This window comes from Ovis aries, chromosome 4, assembly GCF_016772045.2.
Source record: "Ovis aries strain OAR_USU_Benz2616 breed Rambouillet chromosome 4, ARS-UI_Ramb_v3.0, whole genome shotgun sequence".
Taxonomy (NCBI): Eukaryota; Metazoa; Chordata; class Mammalia; order Artiodactyla; family Bovidae; genus Ovis; species Ovis aries.
This window is the reverse complement of record NC_056057.1, coordinates 120,370,901-120,395,114: the sequence shown is the minus strand read 5'-3', so window position 1 is coordinate 120,395,114 and position 24,214 is coordinate 120,370,901. Positions and strand designations below refer to the sequence as shown.

Sequence of the window (24,214 nt, the reverse complement as noted above, 5' to 3'; positions counted from 1 at the left end):
TGTGTGTCTGTGTGTCTCTGTGTCTCTGTGTGTGTGTCTCTCTGTGTGTGTCTGTGTGTGTGTGTCTCTGTGTGTCTGTGTCTCTCTGTCTCTGTGTGTCTGTGTGTGTCTGTGTGTGTGTGTCTCTGTGTGTCTGTGTGTCTCTCTGTCTGTTTGTGTCTGTGTGTGTGTGTCTCTATGTGTCTGTGTGTGTCTGTGTGTGTGTCTCTGTGTGTGTCTGTGTGTGTGTCTCTGTGTGTGTCTGTGTGTGTCTCTGTGTGTCTCTCTGTGTCTCTCTGTGTCTCTCTGTGTCTGTGTATGTGTCTCTGTGTGTCTGTGTGTGTGTCTCTGTGTGTGTCTCTGTGTGTCTCTGTGTGTCTGTGTGTCTGTGTGTGTGTCTCTGTGTCTCTCTGTGTCTCTCTGTCTCTCTGTGTCTGTGTGTGTGTCTCTGTGTGTCTGTGTGTCTCTGTGTGTGTCTCTATGTGTCTCTGTGTGTCTGTGTGTGTCTCTGTGTGTGTGTCTCTCTGTGTCTCTGTGTGTGTGTGTCTCTCTGTGTCTCTCTGTGTCTCTGTGTGTCTGTGTGTGTGTCTCTGTGTGTCTGTGTGTGTCTCTGTGTGTGTGTCTGTGTGTGTCTCTGTGTGTCTCTGTGTGTCTCTGTGTGTGTCTCTCTGTGTGTGTGTCTCTCTGTGTCTCTCTGTGTCTCTGTGTGTCTGTGTGTGTCTCTGTGTGTGTCTCTCTGTGTCTCTGTGTGTCTGTGTGTGTGTGTGTCTCTCTGTGTCTGTGTGTGTGTCTCTGTGTGTGTGTCTGTGTGTGTCTGTGTCTGTGTGTGTCTGTGTGTCTCTGTGTGTCTGTGTGTGTCTCTATGTGTCTCTGTGTGTCTCTCTGTGTCTCTCTGTGTCTCTCTGTGTCTGTGTGTGTGTCTCTGTGTGTCTGTGTGTCTCTGTGTGTGTCTCTATGTGTCTCTGTGTGTCTGTGTGTGTCTCTGTGTGTGTGTATCTCTCTGTGTCTCCCTGTGTCTGTGTGTGTGTCTCTGTGTGTGTGTCTGTGCGTGTTGTCTGTGTCTGTATGCCTGTCTCTCTGTAGCACGTGCACCCTTGTGCGTATCTGTGCATATCTGTAGGGTGTGCATGGTCTCGGGTGAACCCTGTCCCCGCCGCCCCGGCACTCAGGTGGGAGGCTCTGACCACCCGCTGTCTTGCAGGAGCTGTGCCGTCAGCGCATGGCGGTGCGCACGACCGAGCGCCCCGAGGCCACACACACGTCCCGCGTCAGCAGTGTGTCCTCCCAGTTCAGCGACGGGCCCATGCCCAGCCCCTCCGCGCGGAGCAGCACCTCGTCCTGGTCAGAGGAGCCCGTGCAGCCCAACATGGACATCTCCACTGGCCACATGGTCCTGGTAAGGCCCTGGGCCCTGCCCGCAGAGTGGCCGGGAGAAGCTGGGGGCTGTCCCTCACTGCCCGGCCGCAGCGTGCGCACCAGGGGAGCGGCTGGGAGGGACGGGGTGGGGCAACTGCCAGGCCTGCGCCCCGCCCACTGGGGGAGGGGCGGGGAGGGGCTGGGAGAGACGGGGTTGCTGGGGGAGGGTCCCCGACTGCCCAGCCTGCACCCTGCCCACTGGGGGAGCGGCTGGGAGAGGTGGGGTTGCTGGGGGAGGGTCCCCAACTGCCCAGCACCCTGGCGAGGCAGTGAGGGGAGGGCACCCTGACATCCAGCCTCCCCCCGAGGCCTCCCCAAGGGAGGGCTGTCCCCGCTCTGCACAGGACACTGGCCCCAGTGAGCAGCTGTGGGGTTTGCCCTGGGAATGCACACAGGTGAGCGCCAACTGAATGCACACAGTTGAGTGCTGACTGAGTGCCAGGCTTTCTGAGCAGCAGCGTCTCAGTGAATAAATGTCCCCCCCACCCCGTGCTGCTTCTCGTGGGAAGGGTCAGCTGCCCGCCCAGCACAGAAGCCTCCCCACAGGAAGCCCCCCGCCCGTCCTGGAGCATGTGGTCCTTGATGCATAGTTACCGTCCAGGTTTTATAAGAGGCACTCATTCACAGCTCAGCCGCTCTCACTGTGTGGACAGGTCCTGACAGCATGGCCCCCGCCCTCCGGGTCTCTCCCTGGTCAGTACCGTCTCGCTGGCCGCAGTCTGTCCTGCTGGGAGCAGGCTGCAGATGACCCTGGGCAGAGCCCCGGCTGCTGCCCTCAGAACAGCTGGGACCCCATGATCAGCGAGGAGTGTCCACCATACTTAGCATCTGGAGACCCGCTGTGGGGTGGGTCCTACACACCGCCCTTGTGTTAAACGTTTGCTCTTTGTGGGGACTTTCCTAGGTGTTTATCTGCTAACAGCACGTACCCTGGGGTGCACCCACAGGAAGCCAGTGTCTTGGTCCCCCCGGCACGGAGACCAGCATAGACGGGCGGCTTAGCAGACAATCGAGTCCCTCAGTCTGGAGGTGGGGGCTGAGACAAGGCCGGCAGACATGGGGTTCAGTGGGAGCGTGCATCCTGGCTCTCAGATGGCAGCCTCTCGGCGTGTCCTCTGTGGGGAGGGGGCAGGGAGCTCTGGGGTCTCATGAGGGCCCTGATCCTGGCACGAAGGCCCCACCTCTGACCTCGTCACCTTGGGGGCCAGAATTCCAGGGAACATGGAGGACACAGACATTCGCCCCAGCGCAGCTGGGAGACCACGTGTTCACTAAAGAGCTTCGGTGGGCAGCTGGAGGTGAGGCCTGGGGTTGCCCACAGTCACCTCGGTGGGCAGAGGCCTCACTCCTGGATGTGTGAGTCCCAGGGCAGGAGATATAGGTGCCTCACGGACTGATGGACGCAGCTGAGACCACAGGACAGGAGGAAGCCGAAGTCCGGGAGCTCAGCTCTGCTCCCACCTCTGCAGGCGGAGGGCCCCGGGCTCAGGCCGCACGATGCTCCCAGCGCTCCGTGTGGACGTGGTGGCGTCCTGAGTCCCGGGTCTGCAGTTTCCTGGGGAGGCAGCTCACCCTCGGGCCTCAGACGTGCTGCCCTGCTGCGCCCACAGCCAGCATCCCAGGAAGAGCCTCTCCTGCGGGTTGTGGCTCAGGTGCTCAGTCGTCTCTGACTGCAAGCCCGCGGACTACAGCCCCCAGGCTTCCCTGTCCAGGGGATCCCCCAGGCAAGGACACTGGAGTGGGTTGCCATTCACTTCTCCAGGGGATTTTCCCCACCCAGGGGTCAAACCCAGGTCACCTGCATTATAGGCCGGGTGGTCAGATTCTTAACAGACCAAGCCACCATCTGTGGATAAATAACTGCTGTTATATTACTTTAGAGCTGGTTTTTTAGAGAACATGCCCCTTTTAGAAGAGGAAATTCATCCGAAAGTTCAGTTTTCTCATGGGAGTCAGTCCTGGGCCAGCATGTCAGCGAGGGGTGTTTGTCTGGCAAGTTCCCTCTGGGGGCGCGTGTTGAGAGTCTTTGTCCTGCTGTGATGTCTCCGTATTTCCAGACCTTCAAGTTGCAACTTGATATATCTCACCTCCAAACAGGAGTATCGTTTTCCATAGAAAATTGTGTCTCCCGGTTCCCTGTGTGACGGCAGGTGTGAGAGGGAGCCTGGTGGTAGTCTCTGGGTGAGCCCCTACCCCACAGAGCTGACCCACCATCCCCCGGCCGCCCGCAGCCCCACTAACGTGGGGCGAGCCCCGACGACGGCAGCAACCCCCGTCCACCACCATCCAACACAGACGCCTGCGTGCCCTGGGCCGGCCCGTGGACTCAAGGCTCCCTCTCATTAACCGACTTCGTCTGAATGGGGGTCACCAGCTGCTCTTCCTGCCTCGGAGTGGGGAGCGAACCCCGTGGAGAGAGGCCAGTGGGGCCACGAGGACACCACTGCACAGGGCCCGGGCTGCTGCCCCCTGACCCGGGCCGCTGCCCCCTGACCTGGGCCTCTGCCCCCTGACCCGGGCACAAAGGGGCCTCTCAGCCCTCATGGTCATCGTCCCCCGCACAGGGCACCGAGATGTGGAGACGGGCAGAAGCGAGTCCCTGTGGCCTTTTTACGCCATCTCACCCACGATGGCAGGTGGCACGGCTCGTCTCTTAGGCTCAGGAACCGCGGCCCTTTCTCACGGGGCCACCTCCCCGGGCCGGGCGGTCTTGTCAGTGGTGCGTGGACGCTGGCCTCATGTCCGCATGGGCTGCGGAGCACCTGAACCTCAGGACCTGACCCCCCGACCTGCTGACCCGTGAAGGCCGCCGGGACACGGGCGTCAGGACCGCTCCCAGCACAGCCAGCCAGCCCCCGGGGCCACTCCCTGATGCTGCGGGGGCCACGAGGGCGGCTGTGCCAAAGTCGAGGCAGACCCCAGGAGCCAACCAGGAACCCGCTGGGAGGTGCGCTCGCCCCAGGGTAGAGGACAGAACGTGCCCCTCGGCAGAGCCCGGAGCCTCTGAAGGACTGGAGCAGACCGCTGCTGAGCCAGGCCGCTGTAGCCGGAGGGCGGCGGGGGCCGACCTGGTGGGAGCCCTCGGCCCTGAGCGCCCTCGCCCCACACCCCAGCCACCCCATCCACGCGGCGTGTGGTCGGGGTCTGCTCCAAGGCCCCACGCTGGGAGTGCCATACAGGGCTCTCGACACACCAGTCCTCCTGGGGCTGAGAGGAGCCGTCAGCCCACCCCCAGAGGAGGCAGGCGGCCCCGCGAGGCCTTCGCGGGAGAAGCGCACGCAGTCACAGGCTGCAGTGCCGATGATGGAGCCACTGACCGCAGCCCACCCAACCAGGGCGGTCTCCAAGACGGAGGAGGCCAAGCCAGCTCAACGGCAGGGATGGCCTTCCCGCTGCACTGGGGGTCCCGGGGGGAAGGACAAGACCCAGAGAAGTGGGCCAGGGAGGCAGGTGTTGGTGCAGGCCCAGAGGCGGTGAGGTCTCAGGCTGGCCATCAGGAGCCCGCTGCCCCCAGAACCACCTCCCCCGACGGGGTCCAGCACAGCCTCGGGGCTGCCAAGCCTGGGGCTAGACCTGGAGATCGATGGACGTCTTGCTGGCACCAAGGGCACCAGGCCCCCACAACTGGCAGAAGCTAGGAAGCATGGCCATATCCTGGCCCCGAGTCCCTGATGAACCCTCTGACCTTTGCTTTCTCATCCTCAACACAGGCTCAGTGGTAGCATCCTTGCGAGTTCCCCGTGAGGGTTAAACCAGGGAGGTTAAACCAGGAGGTTTAACCCAGGGAGATGCTGGGCCTGTGGACCTGCAGCTGTGACGAGTAAACTGGGAAGGATTAGGGCCAAAATCTGAATAATTTTCCTCCAATGAAGCGGAGGAGACAAGGGCCTACTCCGCAGGGAGACATCCGGTATGCAGGACACTGCAGCCCTGGGTACAAGTGGTGGTGCCTGGGGGGGTTGCGAGCCCAGGAAGGGGGCTTGGAGGCTGGGCCTGACCATGCAGCACGCAGGCCTGGGGCGAGGTGGGGGCCCCAGAGTCACCATGAGGGGAGCTAGGGAGGAAACGCCCTCGGCGGTGAACCGAGCTGGCTTCTGAAGACGCGTTTCCAAGGCAACGTGACCAGGTCTGATGCAGCTCAAGACAGTGCTCTGGAGACAGAGGCATCGGGCCAGGGACTGCATGGAGCTGCGGTCAGCATCGTCGTTTACACTCGTGACGGGCATGGCTTCTTCAGACCCCCATCCACCCTTTGGAAAGCTAAAGGGTCACCTTTGAATTTACCCTTTCAAAAGGCCTGTTTCTAGACCACGCTCATCTTCAGAGGCTGACTTGTCAGCATGCGGCTTTGGGGTGGTGCTGAGAGCAGGTGGGGATCCCTAGGGCCTGGAGTTGGAGGACCTCATGTGCAGGGCTGTGTAGACGGAGTGGCCGCGTCTTCAAGTTGAAGGTCTGGGCCTGGGCTGGATCTTTGCAACCCCTTCACTCCTGGAAAATACAGGAGCGAGCACCCCGAGCGTGAGAAGCAGCACTATCCCGAGAAACCATGACGTAGGACCTGGTTCAGCCCATTTCACAGATGAAGACGATAAAACTGAGGGTGGTAAAGTGAGCCCCTGGAAGCTGGGAGGTCACCACACTGCAAACCGGGACCGAGGCCACCTCTCAAAGGGAGGACACTTAACGGACGGAGCTGGGGTGTTTGGTGACGGGCTACACAGGCGGAGGACGTGCTGTGTCCACGCAGAGGGCGGCCACTCGGCCCTCACTGCCAGCCGCAGCGGGGCTCCCCGGAGCCGCCTGCTTTGCACCCTGACCGCTGGGCCTGAGAGTGCTGGCATGGTCTCCTCCCCCTCAGGCTCCTCAGCTCAGGTTAATACTTCTGTGCCCCCAATGGCAAAAGTCAGAGGCCCAAGCCGGAAGCCACGTCTCTTCCCCAAGGCCTGGTCTGTCGGAGGAGGGGGTGGGCAGCCCCAGCTTCCTGGTCTTTAAATTCGGCGCCTGTGTTCCTACCCCTGGAGGCGTGAGCGTGCAGCTGCTGTGGGTCATTGGCCCTCACGTGGCCTGTCTTAGCCCGGCGGTCGGCACCCTAGATAGGGTAGCTCAGATGACAGAATCTGACTGTCTCTAGTCCTGGCGGCTGGAAGCCCGAGGTCGGGGTGTGGGAAGGTTTACCGGGGCCTCTCTCTGCCATGTGGCTGCGGTCACTCCGCTTCCCTCGGGTGTGAGTTTGCCTGGAGGTGGAGCCTCGAAAGAGGTGATCAAGTGGTGGGTGGGCCGTGGTCCACCCTGATGGGGTCCTTATAAGACGAGATGAGGACACGCACGCAGAGGGTCGGCCGTGTGAGGACGCGGGGGAGGACCGCAGCACGTGATGGGGCCTGAGGCCTGAACCGTGCACGTTTGCTGCTCATGTGAAGGTAGGGAGAGGCCAGACTCCTTTCTGCCGCAGCCCTCCACCACGCACTGTGCTGGAGGTGACAGGCTTACACTGCCGGGAGGCGGCCGGCTCCTCAGGCTCTGGGGGCGTCATCTCTGCAGCCCCCACCTGCGGCGAGTGGGCTGGAGGGGCGGCTGGTGGACAGAGGCTGTCTCTTCCCCCTCTGGGTGCAGCGACCCCACCCCCCTGGTGCAGTGACCCCAGGGTGCAGTGACCCCACCCCTCCCCCTCGGGGTACAGTGACCCCCCCACCTCTCTCCACTCTGGGTGCAGTGACCCCCCCAATCCTCCCCAGGTACAGTGACCCCCACCCGTCCCCCTCTGGGCATGGTGACCCCACCCCCCCTTTAGGCCCAGTGACCTCCACCCATACCCCTCTGGGTGTGGAGACCCCACCCCTCCCCTCTGGGCACAGTGACCACCACCCCCCCACCACCCCAGGAGAAGGCACGTCTCCAGGAGGGTCCTCAGGGAAGGAGGGTGTTGGCACAGGACGCAACAGCGCGTGGCAGGAACCACGTCGGCCGTCAGCTTCTCACCAGGAGCTGGGGCGGGGGCCACTGCTCAGCGGGGAGTAGAAGGTGCGGGGAGGCGGGGCAACACTCAGACACACGGGCCTGGGCCCCGGGCTTCTGCAGAGCCAACCCGGGGCCTCGGCTGACCGTGCCGCCCGCTCGGCTGGCCCTCCACACGGGGCTGCTCTGGCACTTCGAGGTCGATGCCTTTTTTTCTGGCCGCGCCTCAAAGCATGTGGAACCTTAGTTCCCCAAGCAGAAAGTGACGCTGCACCGCTGCGCCGGAAGCACGGCGTCTTAACCACTGGGCCGCCAGGGAGGCCCCGGAGGCATAAGTGGCTCCTCACTGCTTGGTCCTGAGGGACTGCCATCTCCCCTGCCCAGCACTGGGGGCGCAGAACCATCGTTACATTTTTGGTGGGGGGTGTAACTTGTCTTGTGATTATTAAGCCACTGATTTATCATTTAAAGTGCTAGGATGATGCCGGAACAACGTCCTTGCTTGTCATGCCTTCTTGTTGAGAGTGAGCTATGTAAGATAGCGTGGGATTCAGCACTCAGTCAGGGTTGGCTGAATTAGATTGAACGCTCAAACACAATCTGTAAGCTTGTGAGTTAACGTTTCCGAGGGGAAAAAATGGAAACTGGCGTCCAGGTAGCACTTGAGAAGTGTCCATTCACACGCACAGACACGAAACGCACCCCGTGTGCCTGACCGCCTCCCTCAGCGAAACCTGCGTGTCGCCCAGAAAAGAGGCCACGGTCTTCCAGCCCAAAGGGCTCTTCTGGGGCCTGGCAGATTTAGAAACACTCGGGAAGCGGAGTGACCGCAGCATGAGCCCAGGCCCAGGGTGGAGCTGCGTGTAAAATCAGTAGTATATAACATGTTGTTGTTCTTGTTGAGCCTCCAAGTCGTGTCTGACTCTTTGTGACCCCATGGACTACAGCACACCAGGCTTCCTGTCCTTCACTATCTCCTGGAGCTTGCTCAGACTCATGTCCATCGAGTTGGTGACGCCATCCAACCATCTCATCCTCTGTTGCCCTCTTCTCCTCCTGCCTTCAATCTTTCTCAGCATCAGGGTCTTTTCCGATGAGTCGGCTCTTCGCATCAGGTGGCCAAAGTACTGGAGTTTCAGCTTCAGCATCAGTCCTTCCAATGAATACTCAGGACTGATCTCCTTTAGGATGGACTGATTGGATCTCCTTGCAGTCCAAGGGACTCTCAAGAGTCCTTCAACACCACAGTTCAAAAGCATCGATTCTTCTGCGTTCAGCTTTCTTTATAGCCCAACTCTCACATCCATATGTGACTGCTGGGAAAACCACAGCTCTGACTGTGCAGACTTTTGTGGGGAGAGTGGTGTCTCTGCCTCTTAATATGCTGTCTAGGCTTGTCGTAGCTGTCTTGTATAACATGTAGCTTCTGAAATCGCACCTCGCTGGTAGTTCGTCCGTGAACCACTTTTGCTCATCCTCCGTCCCTGCCACGTGGCGCGGCTGCAGGGCTCAGCGTGCGCTCCTGAGTCCGAGTGAAGCAGTCGTCAGTGTGCTGTCCCGAGAAGGTTTCAGTCTGTTTGCAGTGAGCAGGAGGGTGCGGCTGGAGAAGGGTGGATGCAGCCCAGTGCCGGGCACGGTCCTTTGCTGGGAGACCTGCTGTCCTGGGAGGCCTGGGCAGGGAGGGGCCGCTGGTCCGGGTGGGCAGGAGATGGCAGGAAAGGTCGCAGCCCCTCCGGGAATCCTGATCCTGCTCCCAGGGTGAGAGTGTTCAGGAGAAGCGGAGCATTCACACAGCCTTGGACGGCTGTGACCCTGCCCAGCATGAGGGGCTGCTCTCCGTCCGCACGTGGCCCCTGCGACTCCCTGAGCAGGGAGGGTCCAGCTCCCCCTTTGCTCAGTTGAGCGCGTCTGCCAGAGGTGAGGGAGTGACCCATAAGCGGGACCCCAGGGGTCACGACCTCTGTCCTCTGACGGCTTCTCTTCCGGAGTCAGAGGGGAGAGGCGCTGACGAAAGATGGTCCCAAACCCAAAGGCTGCCTCCCAGGGCGACCCCTGGGCCGCTCAAGACCGTCGGCTTGGTCTCCCCACCCGCGGAACAGGGCGGCTCACGAAGCCCCGTGAGGGTGCGCGAGCGCTCAGCCTGTGCAGGGCCGCCCAGGCCTCCGTGTACCGCGCCCCGCGTGCCGCGGCGTCCCCTCGCCTCCTCTGCGAGGCCTGGCTTCGCCTGAGTCCCTCTCCCGCCCCCCACAGGCTCAGCAGTTGCAATTTAATTATTGTCTGGGTGATTTTACCAAGCACATCTCCGCCTCCTCCCAGATGACCTCCGGGTCGCTGACTCTGACCCTGGTACCTCCCTCTGAGACAGGTTTCGCCCTTATTTTAGCTTCACCGTATGTTTATGCCCTTAAACTAACCCTTTCTTACTTGCTGATTTTCACACTCAGCCCTTATTCAGGCTGACGCATTTTTTCCACGTCAACATCACTTTTCTCAATTCTTTGTTTTGGGTAAAATTTCCTCTTGTCCTAAAACACATTCTTCTTGCAGTCCTTTAGCAGGAAAGTCTTCCCATTTTTGTCTGAAAATGTCTTTAATTAATCCTCACACTTGCGGGATAGATTAGACAAGGGTCCGATTCTAGTCACCTTTCTCCCATTGCTGTGAAAGCACTATTTTCTTGCCTTTGATGCTGTTGACAGGCTGTTTGTTGTTGGTGCGGAGGCTGTACCTTCAGGACGTACCTTACTTTCTTCCTGACTCTCCAGCTCCGTTGCTGAGGAACTTCCTTGTGCCCTGTCTTCGTGTGGACCTACTTTATGATAAGTTTTTCTTTTGCTCCAGACTTGCTACGATTCCTGAATTCAGAATTCCTGTCTCCCACCAGCTCTGGGAGATGAAGCGCCGTTTACAGCTTGCCCCTGACTGCGGGCTGCTGTTCTCCCCCGTGTGCGTTCCCTCTCTGTCCCCCTGCCTTGCACCCCAGCGTGCCTCGCCCCCTCAGCAGTGTCCAGTCGACCACGTGACTCGCCCCTGTGTCTGCAGTCTCCAGGACTGTCTTTTCATTCGCAGTCGTCCTGTTACCTGTTCCAAGTCTGCCTGCTGCCTTGCACTTGTCCTGTGTTGTTGAACCTCCTTTGACAGTTCTAAATGTAGCGTTTGACTGTTTCCATGTAATATTAATATTTCTATTATCTAGGTTCCTATGAGCTGAAACTCACACTTGGGTATGTTTGCCATCTGTTGGATTCTGGAATTTCAGATTATAAGCTGCTCATTAGTGGGGCTTTGTCTCTCAGAATTTTCTGTAGCCCATGCTGACAGTGTTGACCTCAAAGGAGAAGTTTTAAGATTGATATTCCAGCCACTCCTGGCTTTCATGAAACCAGAACCATCTTTACATCAGCTCCCCATCCAGAGAGTCCCAGGTGAAGTATGTATTGTGGATTTGACCCTCAACCCTAGATGAGGCCCCAGGTCCACATGTTTCCCATTTTGAGTCTGTAGGAGATAGGTACGCTCCCTGTGGCCTGAGCAAACGCTTTCACTGGCAGTGTGGCCTCTGAGCGTCCTGGTTTGGGGAGGAGGTATCTCACACCCAGCGCCCTGCCTCCTACGTGTCCGGTTGCCCAAGGTCTCGTGTGGACAGTGGAAGCCCAGCACCCGGGACTTCCCTTTAACTTGTGAAAGGCTGACTGTGCCGTCCACCCAGCATCTCCGGGTTCTCACAGAGGAGGCCTTTCAGGTTACTTGTTCTCGTCTTCAGGAACATGAGACTCATCGCGGGTTAAACACAGTGTGGCTGGCCGCTGCCAGTTGCCTTCACACCACCTTCAGAGTCACATCTAAGGCCCAGCTTGACGTTCTACTTCGTGAATGAGACACCTCAAGTTGCTCCCGTATTCTGAGAGTGACCAGCCGCCTCATCCAGGCCAGTTCCCACACTTCCCTTTTGTACATGGGCAAAGGGGTCACCAGTCCCAAAGAAGGGCAATGCCAAAGAATGTTCAGACTGCCACACAGTTGCACTCATCTCACACAGTAGCAAAGTAATGCTCAAAATTCTCCAAGCCAGGCTTCAACAGTACACGAACTGTGAACTTCCAGATATTCAAGCTGGATTTAGAAAAGGCAGAGGAACCAGAGATCAAATTGCCAGCATCCACTGGATCATAAAAAAAAGCAACAGAATCCCAGAAAAACATCTCCTTCTGCTTTATTGATTATGCCAAAGCCTTTGACTGTATAGATTGCAATAAATTGTGGAAAATTCTTCAAGAGATGGGAATACCAGACCACCTGACCTGCTTCCTGAGAAATATGTACGCAGGTCAAGAAGCAACAGTTAGAACCAGACATGGAACAACAGACTGGTTCCAAATTGGGAAAAGAGTACATCAAGGCTGTATATTGTCACCCTGCTTATTTAACTTATACGCAGTATAAAATGCCAGGCTGGATGACGCACAAGCTGGAATCAAGATTGCCGGGAGGAATATCAATAACCTCAGATACAGAGATGACACCACCCTTATGGCAGAAAGTGAAGAGGAACTGAAGAGTCTCTTGATGAAAGAGGAGAGTGAAGAAGCTGGCTTAAAAATCAACATTCAGAAAACTAAGATCATGGCATCTGGTCCCATCACTTCATGGCAAATAGACGGGGAAACAGTGAGAAACTTTATTTTGGGGGCTCCAAAATCACTGCAGATGGTGACTGCAGCCATGAAGTTAAAAGATGCTTGCTCCTTGGAAGAAAAGCTATGACCAACCTAGACAGCATTTTAAAAAGCAGAGATATTTCTTTGCCGACAAGGGTCCGTCTAGTCAAAGCTATGATTTTTCCAGTAGTCATGTATGGATGTGAGAGTTGGACTACAAAGAAAGCTGAGCACCAAAGAATTGATGCTTTTGAACTGTGGTGTTGGAGAAGACTCTTGAGAGTCCCTTGGACTGCAAGGAGATCAAACCAGTCCATCCTAAATGAAATCAGTCCTGAATATTCATTGGAAGGCCTGATGCTGAAGCTGAAGCTCCAATACTTTGGCCACCTGATGCGAAGAACTGACTCCTTGGAAAAGACCCTGATGTTGGGAAAGATGGAAGGCAGGAAGAGAAGGGGACAACAGAGGATGAGGTGGTTGGACAGCATCACCAACTCGATGGACGTGAGTTTGAGCAAGCTCCGGGAGTTGGTGATGGACAAGGAGGCCTGGGGTGCTGCCGTCCATGGGGCACAAAGAGTCGGACACGCCTGAGGGACTGAACTGAAAGGGGTCACCTTGCTTCAGTAAGTGCCTGCACAGCTGTGTGCAGCACAGGCCGTCTGTGGACGTGTGTGGACAGGCACCTTGGTCAGCAGCAGCTGGGCGGGTGAGTGGACCCTGGACACTCACGTCTGGTGGCCACGGGGAAATGCCAGTGATGTGTGTGCTGCCGTAACAGTCGAGGCAGCTTTGGGAGGGGCCCTGATGGTTCCCGGTTGGGTTGTGCTGGAGGGGCAGGAAGACTGACATCTGACAACCCTCTGCTGCACCCGTCAGAGCTTGAGAGTGCGTGGGCGTGTCATTCGGGCAGCGCACAGTGTGATTGGCAGCTGAACTGGGAGAGGTGGAAAATGCATTTGGTAGTCTTATCTCCAACTTTTCACCCTAAAAAGTGAAAATAATTTTTCATAGATCAACTCTCTCCTCTCTTCCATCTTGAACTCCCCATTTGAAAGCAACTGAACAAAGAACACTTGTCAACCAAATCCTGGTTATTGTGGCTGACGACCAGAGCTGCATTTTTCCCGTTTTCTTTGCTGTGTTTTGGCAGTTTCGCTGCCGGTTGGAAGGTCTTGGGGAGGACAGGAGACACAGGTCTAGGCTTCATTCCCTTTCAGCAAGTTCGGTTGGTGAGAAGATGAGGGTAAGCGCTTGTGTCTTACATTAGCTTCTCCTGCCTTGGTGTCACTTCTATTCCCTTGCTCTCAGATTATTGCCAACGAGCGTGTGGCCTGTTGGTTTCAGAAAATTAAAATCCAGACATTGTACTTCCAAATAGCACTTTTAGATCGTGTGCAAATATCCCCTCATACTATCCTGTAGAGTCCAGCCTTTCCCATCTGGGTATGGGAGAGGAAATTCTTGTGTATGCTGCTCTCCTAGCTAACCTTTACTGCACCCGCTGGAGTTCTTTCTTCTCCCTAAAAACTCCGTCAGAAAATTGTAATGAGTGCATCACTGGTACAGAGCAGAAAAGACCGCTGCTAAGAAAAGCCCTACTGCTTGGCGAGGCGCGCGATGCTGTCTCTGTGTTGCTAGGCAACCATCCCCCCTCCTCCCTCTTCCTGAGAGGTTTCCCTGTTAAGCGGCTGCCGTCATCTTTCGAGTGAAAATTGCCTCCTCTCAGCTTTTTCGTGTCAGCTAGGTGATGGTGAAGGTGTTGGGTCTCAGAATCTGCTCTTACCATTGTGATTTGAGATTGGCCACTTGAATTTTGTAGGTGACCATCTGGTTGGGGAGGTGTGGGCGGATGGCCCTTTAAACATATGGACCTGCTGGTACACACATAGAAACGTTGTTCGCGACTGCTTTTCACAATGATCTTGAGGCAGCACTGCCTGAGTCGCCGAATGACAGTGAAAATGTAGTGATTTCCTCATCGCTCACCTTCTTGTCTGACGTCACCCGTCAGGCCCCCCACCCCATGCTAGAGGTGGCAGGGGTGTCCTTGGGAGAGTGCTGTCTCCCAGAATTCGTTTCTTCATTAGAAGATCTTTGAGAGTTGGTTATCTTAAAACTGCATTGTCGTGATCCTTTTTCTCTTCTTATTGCCTGTCAGCTCTGGAATCCAAGGTTGGTTTCCAACTACATTTTGAACATTAATGAAATTTCTGAATAACTCATGGTTGAACGTATTTTTCATATATCAAAAAGACATGACTGAGGCTGGAATCAAATGCTTATTATCTCATTTAATAAAGATTCTTTGGGATTTTCCAGGCAAGGGTACTGGAGTGGGTTGCCATTGCCTTCTCCATTGTTAATCTATATTAATAAAAAAAATTGTTTAACACTAATATTTGCAAATGCATTCTTTCCTATTGTCCAAGTAATTTATAAAAAGTGGACAGAGAGGTAGCTACAGCTAGACAGTTCACTTTTCTCGTTAAACCATTCTGCTTTCTCTTCCACATCAAAGCCTCAGACATTAACTGTCTTTGTAAAGGCTAACATTGGCTTCTGCACTAAACCATCTATGGACCAACTCTGATTATCCAAGGAATGAGAGGACTTAATCATTGGTAAACACAGGGGTTTGCAGTGGGTGAGAAATGGCTCCGGAGAGTGTAGTCTGCTCAGAATGACGGGCGTCTGCGTCTTGCTTGCAGTTTCTCCTAGTTTCCCATTTATCTATGAAGATGAGTGTGTCGTTGGTGGAAATAAGACAGCTTAATGGTAATTTTTTGTTTGATAAACAGCTGTTTCAGGCATTTAAAATGCCATGGGTAGACATCTTAAGCTTTTAAAAGGCAGAAATTAGTAGAAATATAATGAACTTGAATTAATGTTTCTTTGGACTTGTGTTAATGGAAGTAGCTGCAGCCTGAGAGACCGATGTTCAAAATCACCACATTGTCAATTGTGAGGTCTTTTTTTTTTTTTTTTTTTTTTTTACTGTCTGTAGACCAAAAGTACAAAAAGAAGAGAAGCTTACAAAAGATATTTGGTGAAAGCAGGTGGTCCGGATGAATAATGTTTCTTTCATTAACATATTTCCCTTATTAACTGTATAATTAATTGTACATAGCCAAGGGAAGCTATGGAAATTGCATTTTGAGATGTATCAAAGCCGCCTTATGCTTCAGACTTCCATGCAATTTACCATTAATGAATCCAGAGATGGGAGCCTCCAGTCTATAATTATTACTTACTATTTGAATGACAAGCAAAGAATTTTATCAGCAGAGTTTTAAATGAAAGGGGATTAGCTGCTAATGTTGAAATTGTTCATCTTATGAAAATAATTTTGAAGAAAATGTTTTAGTGGAAAGAGAGGTTTGAGGAAAGCATTTGCCATTAAAATAGCCATTTTCCGATACTCTGTACGAATCTGTCCACGTTTGACAGCAGGGTGCAAATACTTTTGAAAGTGAATGAATATTTTATAAGCTGCAGAGCTGCTCATGCATCCCAGGAATAGATTATGCAATAGTCCCAAATATCCCAATGAAGGTGAGAGCGTTGGTAAGCTAGGCAGAGAAAAAAACGAGGCAGAAAAAATGAAATAGATGAGAATATTCTGCAAGAAATTAAAATCTGTTTCACAGCATAGAAGTCTGTCCTTCCCTCTGCTGAGTGCTCATTTAAGATAGTAAATATGGTGGAGAAAACTGAAAAATGAAGCGCTGAGACCCATTCTTCCCAACGGCTTTCACTGTTGAGGCTGGCACGGCTCAGTGTCTCTCGGAGTGGCCCCCGCGTCCACCAGGAGGTCTGGCCTTGGTGCTGAGGCTGCATCGGAGGCCCCTTCTCCAGGTGGGGCTCGGTGGGTGGGTGCACCCGCCTCGTTCATCAAGTGTTACTAACCACCTAGGCTGTGCTGGGCTCCACGCCAGGCACTGGGGCGGTGAGGAGTACAGCGATCGGCCTGGAAACGCAGCTTTCACTTCTCTGCGCTGGCTCGTCCCGCTGAATCGATAGCCGGTTTATGGCATCACCTGGATGGAGCCTGGTGTCCTGCGAACGGGAGGGCAGCCATGCTGGGGTTTCCCGAAGCGTGCAAAGGTTGGTCTGGGGCTGGGGCGTGGCTTCTAGGGCCTGTGGCAACCCCCATGAGTGTTCTGGGGATGGTCCTGGAGCCCCACGGGCTGGGCCCGGGCTCTGGGTGGTTCCCTGGGAGCCCTGGACCCCTTCCCTTGTGGGGCCCGGAAATGGCCAGCCAGCAAGGACAGCTGTTGCAGGTGTGTGCTCTGGTCCTTTCTTAGAAGTTCTAATTTTCTCAAAGCCTGGGATCATCCTGGTTTCACTCAAGTGTATTCGAGAGCACTGGGCCTGTTGGCTACTCCAGGCTGCGAATCTCTTAGAGGACGTGTCCGTGTCGTCTGAGAACCAGTCCGCAATCAGCATGGGGGCTGAACTCCTGGGCCCACGTGACCTGAAGAGCTGATCAGTGTTTCTGTGCCGCCAGGAGCATTTGCTCCCTGGGATGGTGACTGACCGGTTACCACGTGCTTCCTCAGGACTGTTCTTGTGTTTGGAGATGCACGCATGCTTACACACCCTTGTCTGTATTTCAGGAGTTGCCTTGTTTGTCTAAGTATATCCACATATCCCGTGGACAGAGGAGCCTGGCAGGCCACGGTTCCTAGGATCGCACAGAGCTGGACCTGACTGAAGCAACTTACACAGCTCAGCACATCCAAGGGTATCAAGTTGGTTTAAGTTTGGGTTAAGTATTGACTGTTTCCTGTTGGGCAAACTGATCTTCAATGAGACATTGTATGCAGTCACTCAGTCGTGTCCAACTTTTTGCGACCCCGTGGGCTATAGCCCACCAGGCTCCTCCGTCTATGGGACTTTCCAGGCAAGAATACTGGAGTGGGCTGCCATTTCCTTCTCCAGAGGATCTTCCCAACCCAGGGACTGAGCCCAGGTCTCCCGCATTGCAGGCAGACGCTTTACCGTCTGAGCCACCAGGGAAGCCCTGAGATAAAAGTCAGTGTCATCAAATATCTGAAGATTTTGTCTGGGTAGCAAAGCATGGAGGCTGTTACAAGCGTCAGCATCGTTGGGCGTTCAGATTTCTACCCAGGCCTTTACTTCGAGTGGATCAGACGAAGCTTCGGTTCTGAGACCAGACCTGTCCTCACCGGTCGTGTCGGGTCAGACTGCAGCTCTGCCTCCTCCCCGGTCGAGTGAGGCGTCAGGGTTTGCAGACTTGGGAGGGTGAGGAGGGGCGGGCAGGAGGATGAGATCGCCCGCAGCCTCTGCCGCTTCTGTTCGGGGCCCCTGGCAGCCCTGCCTGCACTGTCGCCCCTAGCCCAGCCCCGAGCCCCTCTCGGGACGCCTGGCTGGTGTCCTCGGTCCTGCCCGGGGCTGGCACAGAACGGGGCATCTTTGTCATCCTGTGCCTCTGCCCTCGCCGCTCTCGAGCAAGCCTCATCTCCCGCTCCCCACCCGCAGCTTTCAAGCTCCCAGCCCTGGCCCCTGGTGCCCCCTCCTAGGCCCCGCCACCCCGGCCTCCTCTCTGGTTCTGGAACCGCGGGGCCCATTCCCGCCCAGTGACGCCCCGCCGTCCCCTGCAGCCTCACCTCCCCATCTTTCAGGAGGGGCCTGCCTTCCTGGGCTCCTCACCCCCCAGTCGCCTGTTTTAGTCCCCTCACCCGCTGCCATTGTCTGAAACTATCTTCTAAACAGTGCTGACCGACTGTGTGTGGTCTTTCTCCAGCTAAAACCCCAGCATCCTGAGGACAGAGTCTTTGACCTGCTGGGTCCCCGGAACATACAACACCCCAGCTCCTACGATGCTTTTAATAAAGCGGGTTGAACGAGCAGATAAATGGCTGAACCTACCAACACGTGGACAAGGTTCTGAAATAATGCTGCAGTTCTCAGCTTCCTCGTCCACAGTTAGAGGGAGAATCCATGTTTCACTCAGAATGCCAGGCAAAGCTCTTTGCCTTCAGTTTAGATTTGAATAGCTGTACATTTATGGAAATATGGTATAATTCTGTTAATTATTTTCCACTGCTTATAAGAAGTCACCTTTGAATTTTGCCTATGTTCATAGAACCTTAATTGTTAAGATGTTAAATAAGATAATAAGGTTCATACAATTGTTCATTTAAACTTCTTTGAGCTTCTTGAACATGTCAGCCCTGAAAGGCAGCTGAAGTTACTGCTGCTGTTACCATTACCCGTGGTTCTCGCTCAGCCTCCTGCAAAAGACCTTTGTCACTCTCTCCTACGCACACACCCAAAATTACATGGCACTAAAGTGCCCAGCATGAAACAAACCCAGTTGTATAAAGAGACTTTCTCCTGTTTAGTAAGAAGAGGTGGTGAGGACAAAATATTTATTTTTTAAAGTTTACTGATTAGAACGTTTCTGGAACAGAGTGTGTCCCTTAGTAACATTTTCCACCAGAGTTTCGGTTTAAGTCTTCATAAAATTGTGATTTTCCTTTTCCATAAATCTGTAAAGCAAGGTGAGCGCAGGTCACAGCAGGTTTGATGGGCACATCGGTTAGTGTGGAAGGGTCTCTGAGGGCATCTCCCACCCGCTCAGCCCTCCGTGGGGACGACCCAGCTGTGAAGCTGGAGGCTTCCTGAGCCTGACCCTGCAGAATTCAGGAAATTCCTGTTATCAGTAAGTGAAAGTGAAGGTCGCTCAGTCATGTCCGACTCTTTGCGACACCATGAGCTATAAAGTCCATGGAATTCTCCAGGGCAGAATACTGGAGTGGATAGCCTATCCCTTCTCCAGGGGATCTTCTGAACCCAGAGATCTAACCCAGGTCTCCCATACTACAGGCGGATTCTTTACCAGCTAAGCCCCAAGGGAAGCCCATTATCAGTAAAGAAAGTGAAAAGTGAAGGCCGCTCAGTCATGTCTGACTCTTTGCAACCCCATGGATTATACAGTCCATGGAATTCTCCAGACCAGAATACTGGAGTGGGTAGCCTATCCCTTCTCCAGGGGATCTTCCTGACCCAGGAATCGAACCGGATGTCCTGTGTTGCAGGCAGATTCTTTACTAGCTGAGCTATGAGGGAATCCTATGTTATCAGTAAGCCTCCCTGCAATTAAGGACTCTTCTAGAGTTAGAATACCAAAACTCAGAATTATAATGAAAATATATTAAGTGAAGCTTCCGATCAGTCAAGCTCTACAAAATCGAGACTGAACTAGTTCGTGAGCTCTCAACGCCCTGCTTTCCGAGCAGTCGCCATTTCCTTCTCTCCCAAAAGCACAGCCTTCTCGGCGCCACGTAGGGGCAAAGAACTCATCCTGGGGAGGCTATCCCAGCAGTACTTCGAAAAAGCACGTGGTTTTCTTCAAAGCTTTTGTTTCTTTGTTTTCTTGGTTCTTCGATGTAGTTTATTTTTTCAAGTACAGAAAGAACTTTAGACCAAACCGATAACCCAGGGCTCACAGCCCCCAGCCCAGCCCAGCGTCTTCCGTTTCTCCTTTGCTGCCTCTCTGTCCTGTCTCCGCCTATATGAGCGTCAGTTGGGGACTTCCCCTTAAAGGTTTTGCATTTGGAACCATGTGAACTTCTCAGCACTGTTTTAACAATTTGACATCCCTACCATCGCACAGTCAGGCTGGCCACCACATCAGAACGGGGGGCTCGATTCTAAGTCTCACTGAGACAGCCTGAGAACAGCTTTCGGGGTCGCTGGGCCTGCCAAGATTCCATTCCATCTTCAAAACAGCTTGGCCTGAGAAACAGAGCTTTCAGGGGAGGACTGGGGGGAAATGGCCTTGATTCACACGTGTTGGAGAGGCCACCTCTGCTGCGCATGCTCGATGCTTTTGCTGGTCAGTGTGAGGCTTTCGTCCTCTTCCCAGCTCACCAGGATAAGGGAGGCGCACTGCCCCCTGCAAGCTCCTGTGCAAATGTTCCCTCCTCAAAAACAGGTTTCCCTGGCGGCGATACTGAGAGTGTAACAGAAAGAGGAAAGGCCAAGGGAACAGGCTTTCATTCCTCCTAATTCCTCTCCCCGGTGGGGCTCCCTCAGGCTTTGCACACGCAGCCCAGGGGCTGGATTCCAAGTCATGCAGGCTTTTCCCAAGTGAGCCCCCGCGGCCGGCCCAGGGCCGCGCGCTGAGCCGCCTGGGCTGGGGCCCTGCGTGTTCCCTTTCTCTAGTGTGATGCGTGTGTGGCTGCGCTGCACTCTTAAGTTCCCGGGTTAAAGGAGATAAACAGCGCGTGTGTGACTGTCCGGTGAGACCCTTCGTCCCTCGGCAGGTGAGACTGGGCGGGTGGGGCAGGGGTGAGAACTTGCTGGGAGAAGGGTGCCGGCCGTGTCCGGAGGTCCCAGGGTGGTTATTGTCCCTGGAGTCAGATGGCAGTTTGAATACGCTTGACTGTGTGGTTTGTGATTCCCATTTCAAGCAAATCTTTCCTAAGCTGAGAAACAGCAGAACTACCCTCTGCTCACCTAACCATATCTGCCCTCCCTTGAGTTTGAACAGACTACTTTGAATTTCTAATTTCAAATGTCTTAGCCTGCCTGACGCATAATATCAACAAATACCATTTAAATTATGCCGGATGTGGCAACCTATGACAGACAGAACACCCTCCTGATCCAGCAGGTTACTGTGCCCGCATCTGTGCGTGTGGGCTGAGCCCGGACAGCTGACCCCACCTCGTCTCTCCTTTCATCCTTTTTGCTCATAACGTAAATGTCTTACTTTTGGAATTTAGACATTCAGCATACACGTCTTCCTTTAATGTGTTAACAAAGACAGGTGACCATGTTTATTTTTAAGGGAGAAAGGTCATCATCTCCCCAAACGGCGGCAGAAGCAGCTCCCTCCTTGCTGTTAAAAGCCTGCATCTGATTCCATCTGATCTTAAAGCTCCAACCTTTAACGGTCTGATTGCTGTTGTGGGCACCCACACCAGCTTCCCAGGTGGCCCAGTGGTAAAGAGCCCGCCAGCCAGTGCAGGGGATGTGGGCTCAATCCCTGGGTCGGGAAGACCCCGTGGAGAAGGGCATGGCTACCCACTCCAGTGTCCTTGCCTGGAGAATCCTGTGGACAGAGGAGCCTGGCGGGCTCCGGTCCAGGGGGTCACAGAGTTGGGCGTGACTGCGCGCATGCATGCAGAGCAGGAGAGAATAGAGACAAAGCTTTCCAAGCAATGCCTGGATCTCCCAAAACCCCAGCCTCCCTCATGACACCCTCCTCTGGCAGAAGCTTGTTTCCAGCTGTGTCACTGTGAAATGGACTTTCACTGGGACAGCCTCTACTGGTTTTGTGTCTGAAGACCCGCAGAGCCACAGGAGTCTCCAGAGATGTGTGCAGACATGGTTTTGCGCTGACATGAGTGGTTTCCGTGTGTGCTGATCATTGTGACATGAAGTCAGCGGGACCTTAGAGTTTGCTAGGTTTTAGCAATAGTCCGCCCTCCTTATGAGTTCTAGTTTTTTGTGTTAAAAGCTTCCAAATTTTGTGTTAAAAGCTTATTTTCATCATTATCTTTAGTAAGTCCTCTTGCCCCTCTCAGGATGTTACCCTCCCGTTGCTGGTGGTACAAGCATGTGGGCTCCGTCGCTCAGTCGTGTCTGACTCTTTGCGACCCCATGGACTGTCACCCGCCAGGCTCCTCTGTCCATGGGATTCTCCAGGCAAGAATCCTGGAGTGAAGTGCCACTCCCTTCTCCAGGGGATCTTCCTGACCCAGGGGTCGAACCTGTGTCTCCTGCAACCTCTGCATCGGCAAATGGACTCTTCACCACCGGACCACGTGGGAAGCCCCACTGGTGGTGGTAAGAAATGCCTAAGGGACATCATTTCTGTGGCTTTTACCAGAACTAAAGCCGCACTGTTCACCCAGGCTCTCGTGACCACTCCATGTCGGTTTGGTCCAGCACTTTGGCAGCCGGGATCTGCCAGGATCCCAGCTCTGTGAGCTGGATTCAGACCAACTCACACAGGTCTCCAGACCCGTCCTCCCAGCGTTCACAGGTGGGCAGCAACACTCCTGCAACACGGAGGACCGCCTGGGGGCCAGGGAGCTGAGAGCCCTCGGCTCTCCTTGGAGCAGTCACAGTCCAAAGCCCTTGGGGCCACAGATGCTGGCTTGTTCTGTTGCTGTTCAGTTGCTAAGTCATGCCCAACCACACCAGGCTTCCCTGTCCTTCACTCTCCCAGAGCTTGCTCAAACTCATGTCCATTGAGTCGGTGATGCCATCCAACCATCTCATCCTCCGTCGTCCCTTCTCCTCCTGCTCTCAAACTTTCCCAGCATCAGCGTCTTTTCCAAGAGTTGGCTCTTTGCATCAGGTGGCCAAAATATTGCAGCTTCAGCATCAGTCCTTCCAATGGATATTCTGTTTCATGAGGAAAGTGCTGGCTTGTTGCTGTTTGAGAAGACAAATTGAGCTGGTCGTGTTGTGGTGAAGTAGATGATTTTAGCAACTGGGATGCTTTCCTTGTGACCCTGGAGACTGACCCTTGATATCAACGCTGGTAAAACAGTGCTGGTGAAACAGTCCAGATCCTGACATGATCTGAGGTGCCAGGTCACAGTCCCACATGGCATCACCAGCTCTTTCCGCCCAGAAATCAGCAGCTCAGCTTCAGGTCTCTAAACTGGCATTTCCAGTGGCGCCTCAAGACTGGCTCATGACACCTCCATCTGAAGCCAGTGATAAGAAGCACGCAGTGGGGAGGAGCTCGAGGGTCCACCCTGACCCATGCTGTGAGGAGGCAGTGGGTTTGGTAGAAGGACCACCCTCCCTGGTGAATTGGAAGCGGCACTGAAACCATGACGAGTGTGCTTGGGGATGCTGCGTCTCATCTCCTTAATAGTGTCAGGAGGGCTGACCACAGCCAAGGTGGCTTCGTAGCAGCAATGCCTCTGTGATCCCCCCTCCTGTGCTCAGGCGGCAGTTGGCAGCTGCTGTCCGTGGAGGCTTAACATACTGTATTTCATTAGGTAATGATAGTGTTCCCAGAACACTGTGGTCACGGAATATGGAAGAGACGTTAAGATACTCTCTAATGAGAAACACCATCTTTTCCATCTGTATATAGTTTATAGTCACAAAGTATAATTCATATATTAACTCGGCCAAGCCCCAGAACTACCTTAGAAATATGTACTAGAATTCCCATTTTTGCGTAGCAGTATATTAAGGGTAAGTAAAATTAGATGGTTTGCCCAAAAAGTCTCTGTGTGGGGACCAAACCTTTTTGTTTATTACATCATTAAGAAGTTTTTTGAAATCAAGCTCACTGCCTTCTCTGTTTTATTAAAGTTGCCTTCCTATTGGAAAACTCCCTTAGGCATTCACAAAGGCTCTGAGAGTGATGGTAAAATTAACTTCCCAAAGATACAAAAGTGTGCCTGTGATTATTTTTTTAATATGTGCCTATGATTATTAACAAAACTCTTTTATACTCCAAAGTATCCCAGATGCTCCATATTCTTAGGAATCACTTTCTTGACCGGAAGGTGTTGACAATTTGATCAGAAAACCATGCAAAAAATACTGGGGTGATATTAACAAACTGTGGACGTACGTCTCCACGTTATAATGCAGTAACTTTTGTCCCAAAGGTTCGAGATTCTGTGTGAATTGATTCTATTAAGTGTGGAAGCCAGCTGGTTTTTCCAACATCTGGAGAGCATTTCCTGAAGAGTTGTCTCGTGGCACATGGTCCTCGTGGCCCAGAAACTGTTGGTCGTTTTCCTATCCAAACAGTCTAATTATGTGGGCCAGAAAAGGGCATGTGAGCTCGGGAACTGGAAGGTTAAAGTCAGAAATACGAGGAAGATTAAAGAGGAACACCTTAGATTGAGTCAGTATCTCATGAACTAGGTCCTGTGAAAGCCGTCCTCATGGTAACGTCATGTGGTCAAGGCTCAAGAGGTCAGTGTCAGCCAGGTTGACTGCAGATGTAGAAAACCTATATTCTGAAAGCTCAAGACTTTTTTCCATGAATGGTTTGATCTGGAGATTATCTTCTGTGCAAGTGCTTCAAACCTAGGCTCTTAGAAAGTACCACAATTCAAGAAGATTTTAGAAACCTTTGCACTCAGAAGTTACCTGAACTCAACCCAAGTGAAGTTCCCCTGATGGACCCAGGCTTTTGGGAACACAATTCCCGTAAGCCCAGAGCCGGCCAGAACCCATGTCCA

General features: G+C 53.8%; 1 protein-coding gene across 3 annotated transcripts in view; it reads left to right on the top strand.

Annotated features, from left to right (window-relative positions):
• PTPRN2 (protein tyrosine phosphatase receptor type N2) overlaps nt 1-24,214 on the top strand; it is a 618,076-nt gene that overhangs the window by 521,469 nt on the left and 72,393 nt on the right. For 2 of the 3 annotated variants that reach the window (XM_042249105.1, XM_027968410.2), the window contains exon 14: nt 1,181-1,375. The exons of the other annotated variant lie outside the window; for it this stretch is intronic. In XM_042249105.1, coding sequence (XP_042105039.1) covers nt 1,181-1,375 — 195 coding nt within the window. The remainder of the gene's footprint in view (nt 1-1,180; nt 1,376-24,214) is intronic. 3 annotated transcript variants of the gene reach the window in all.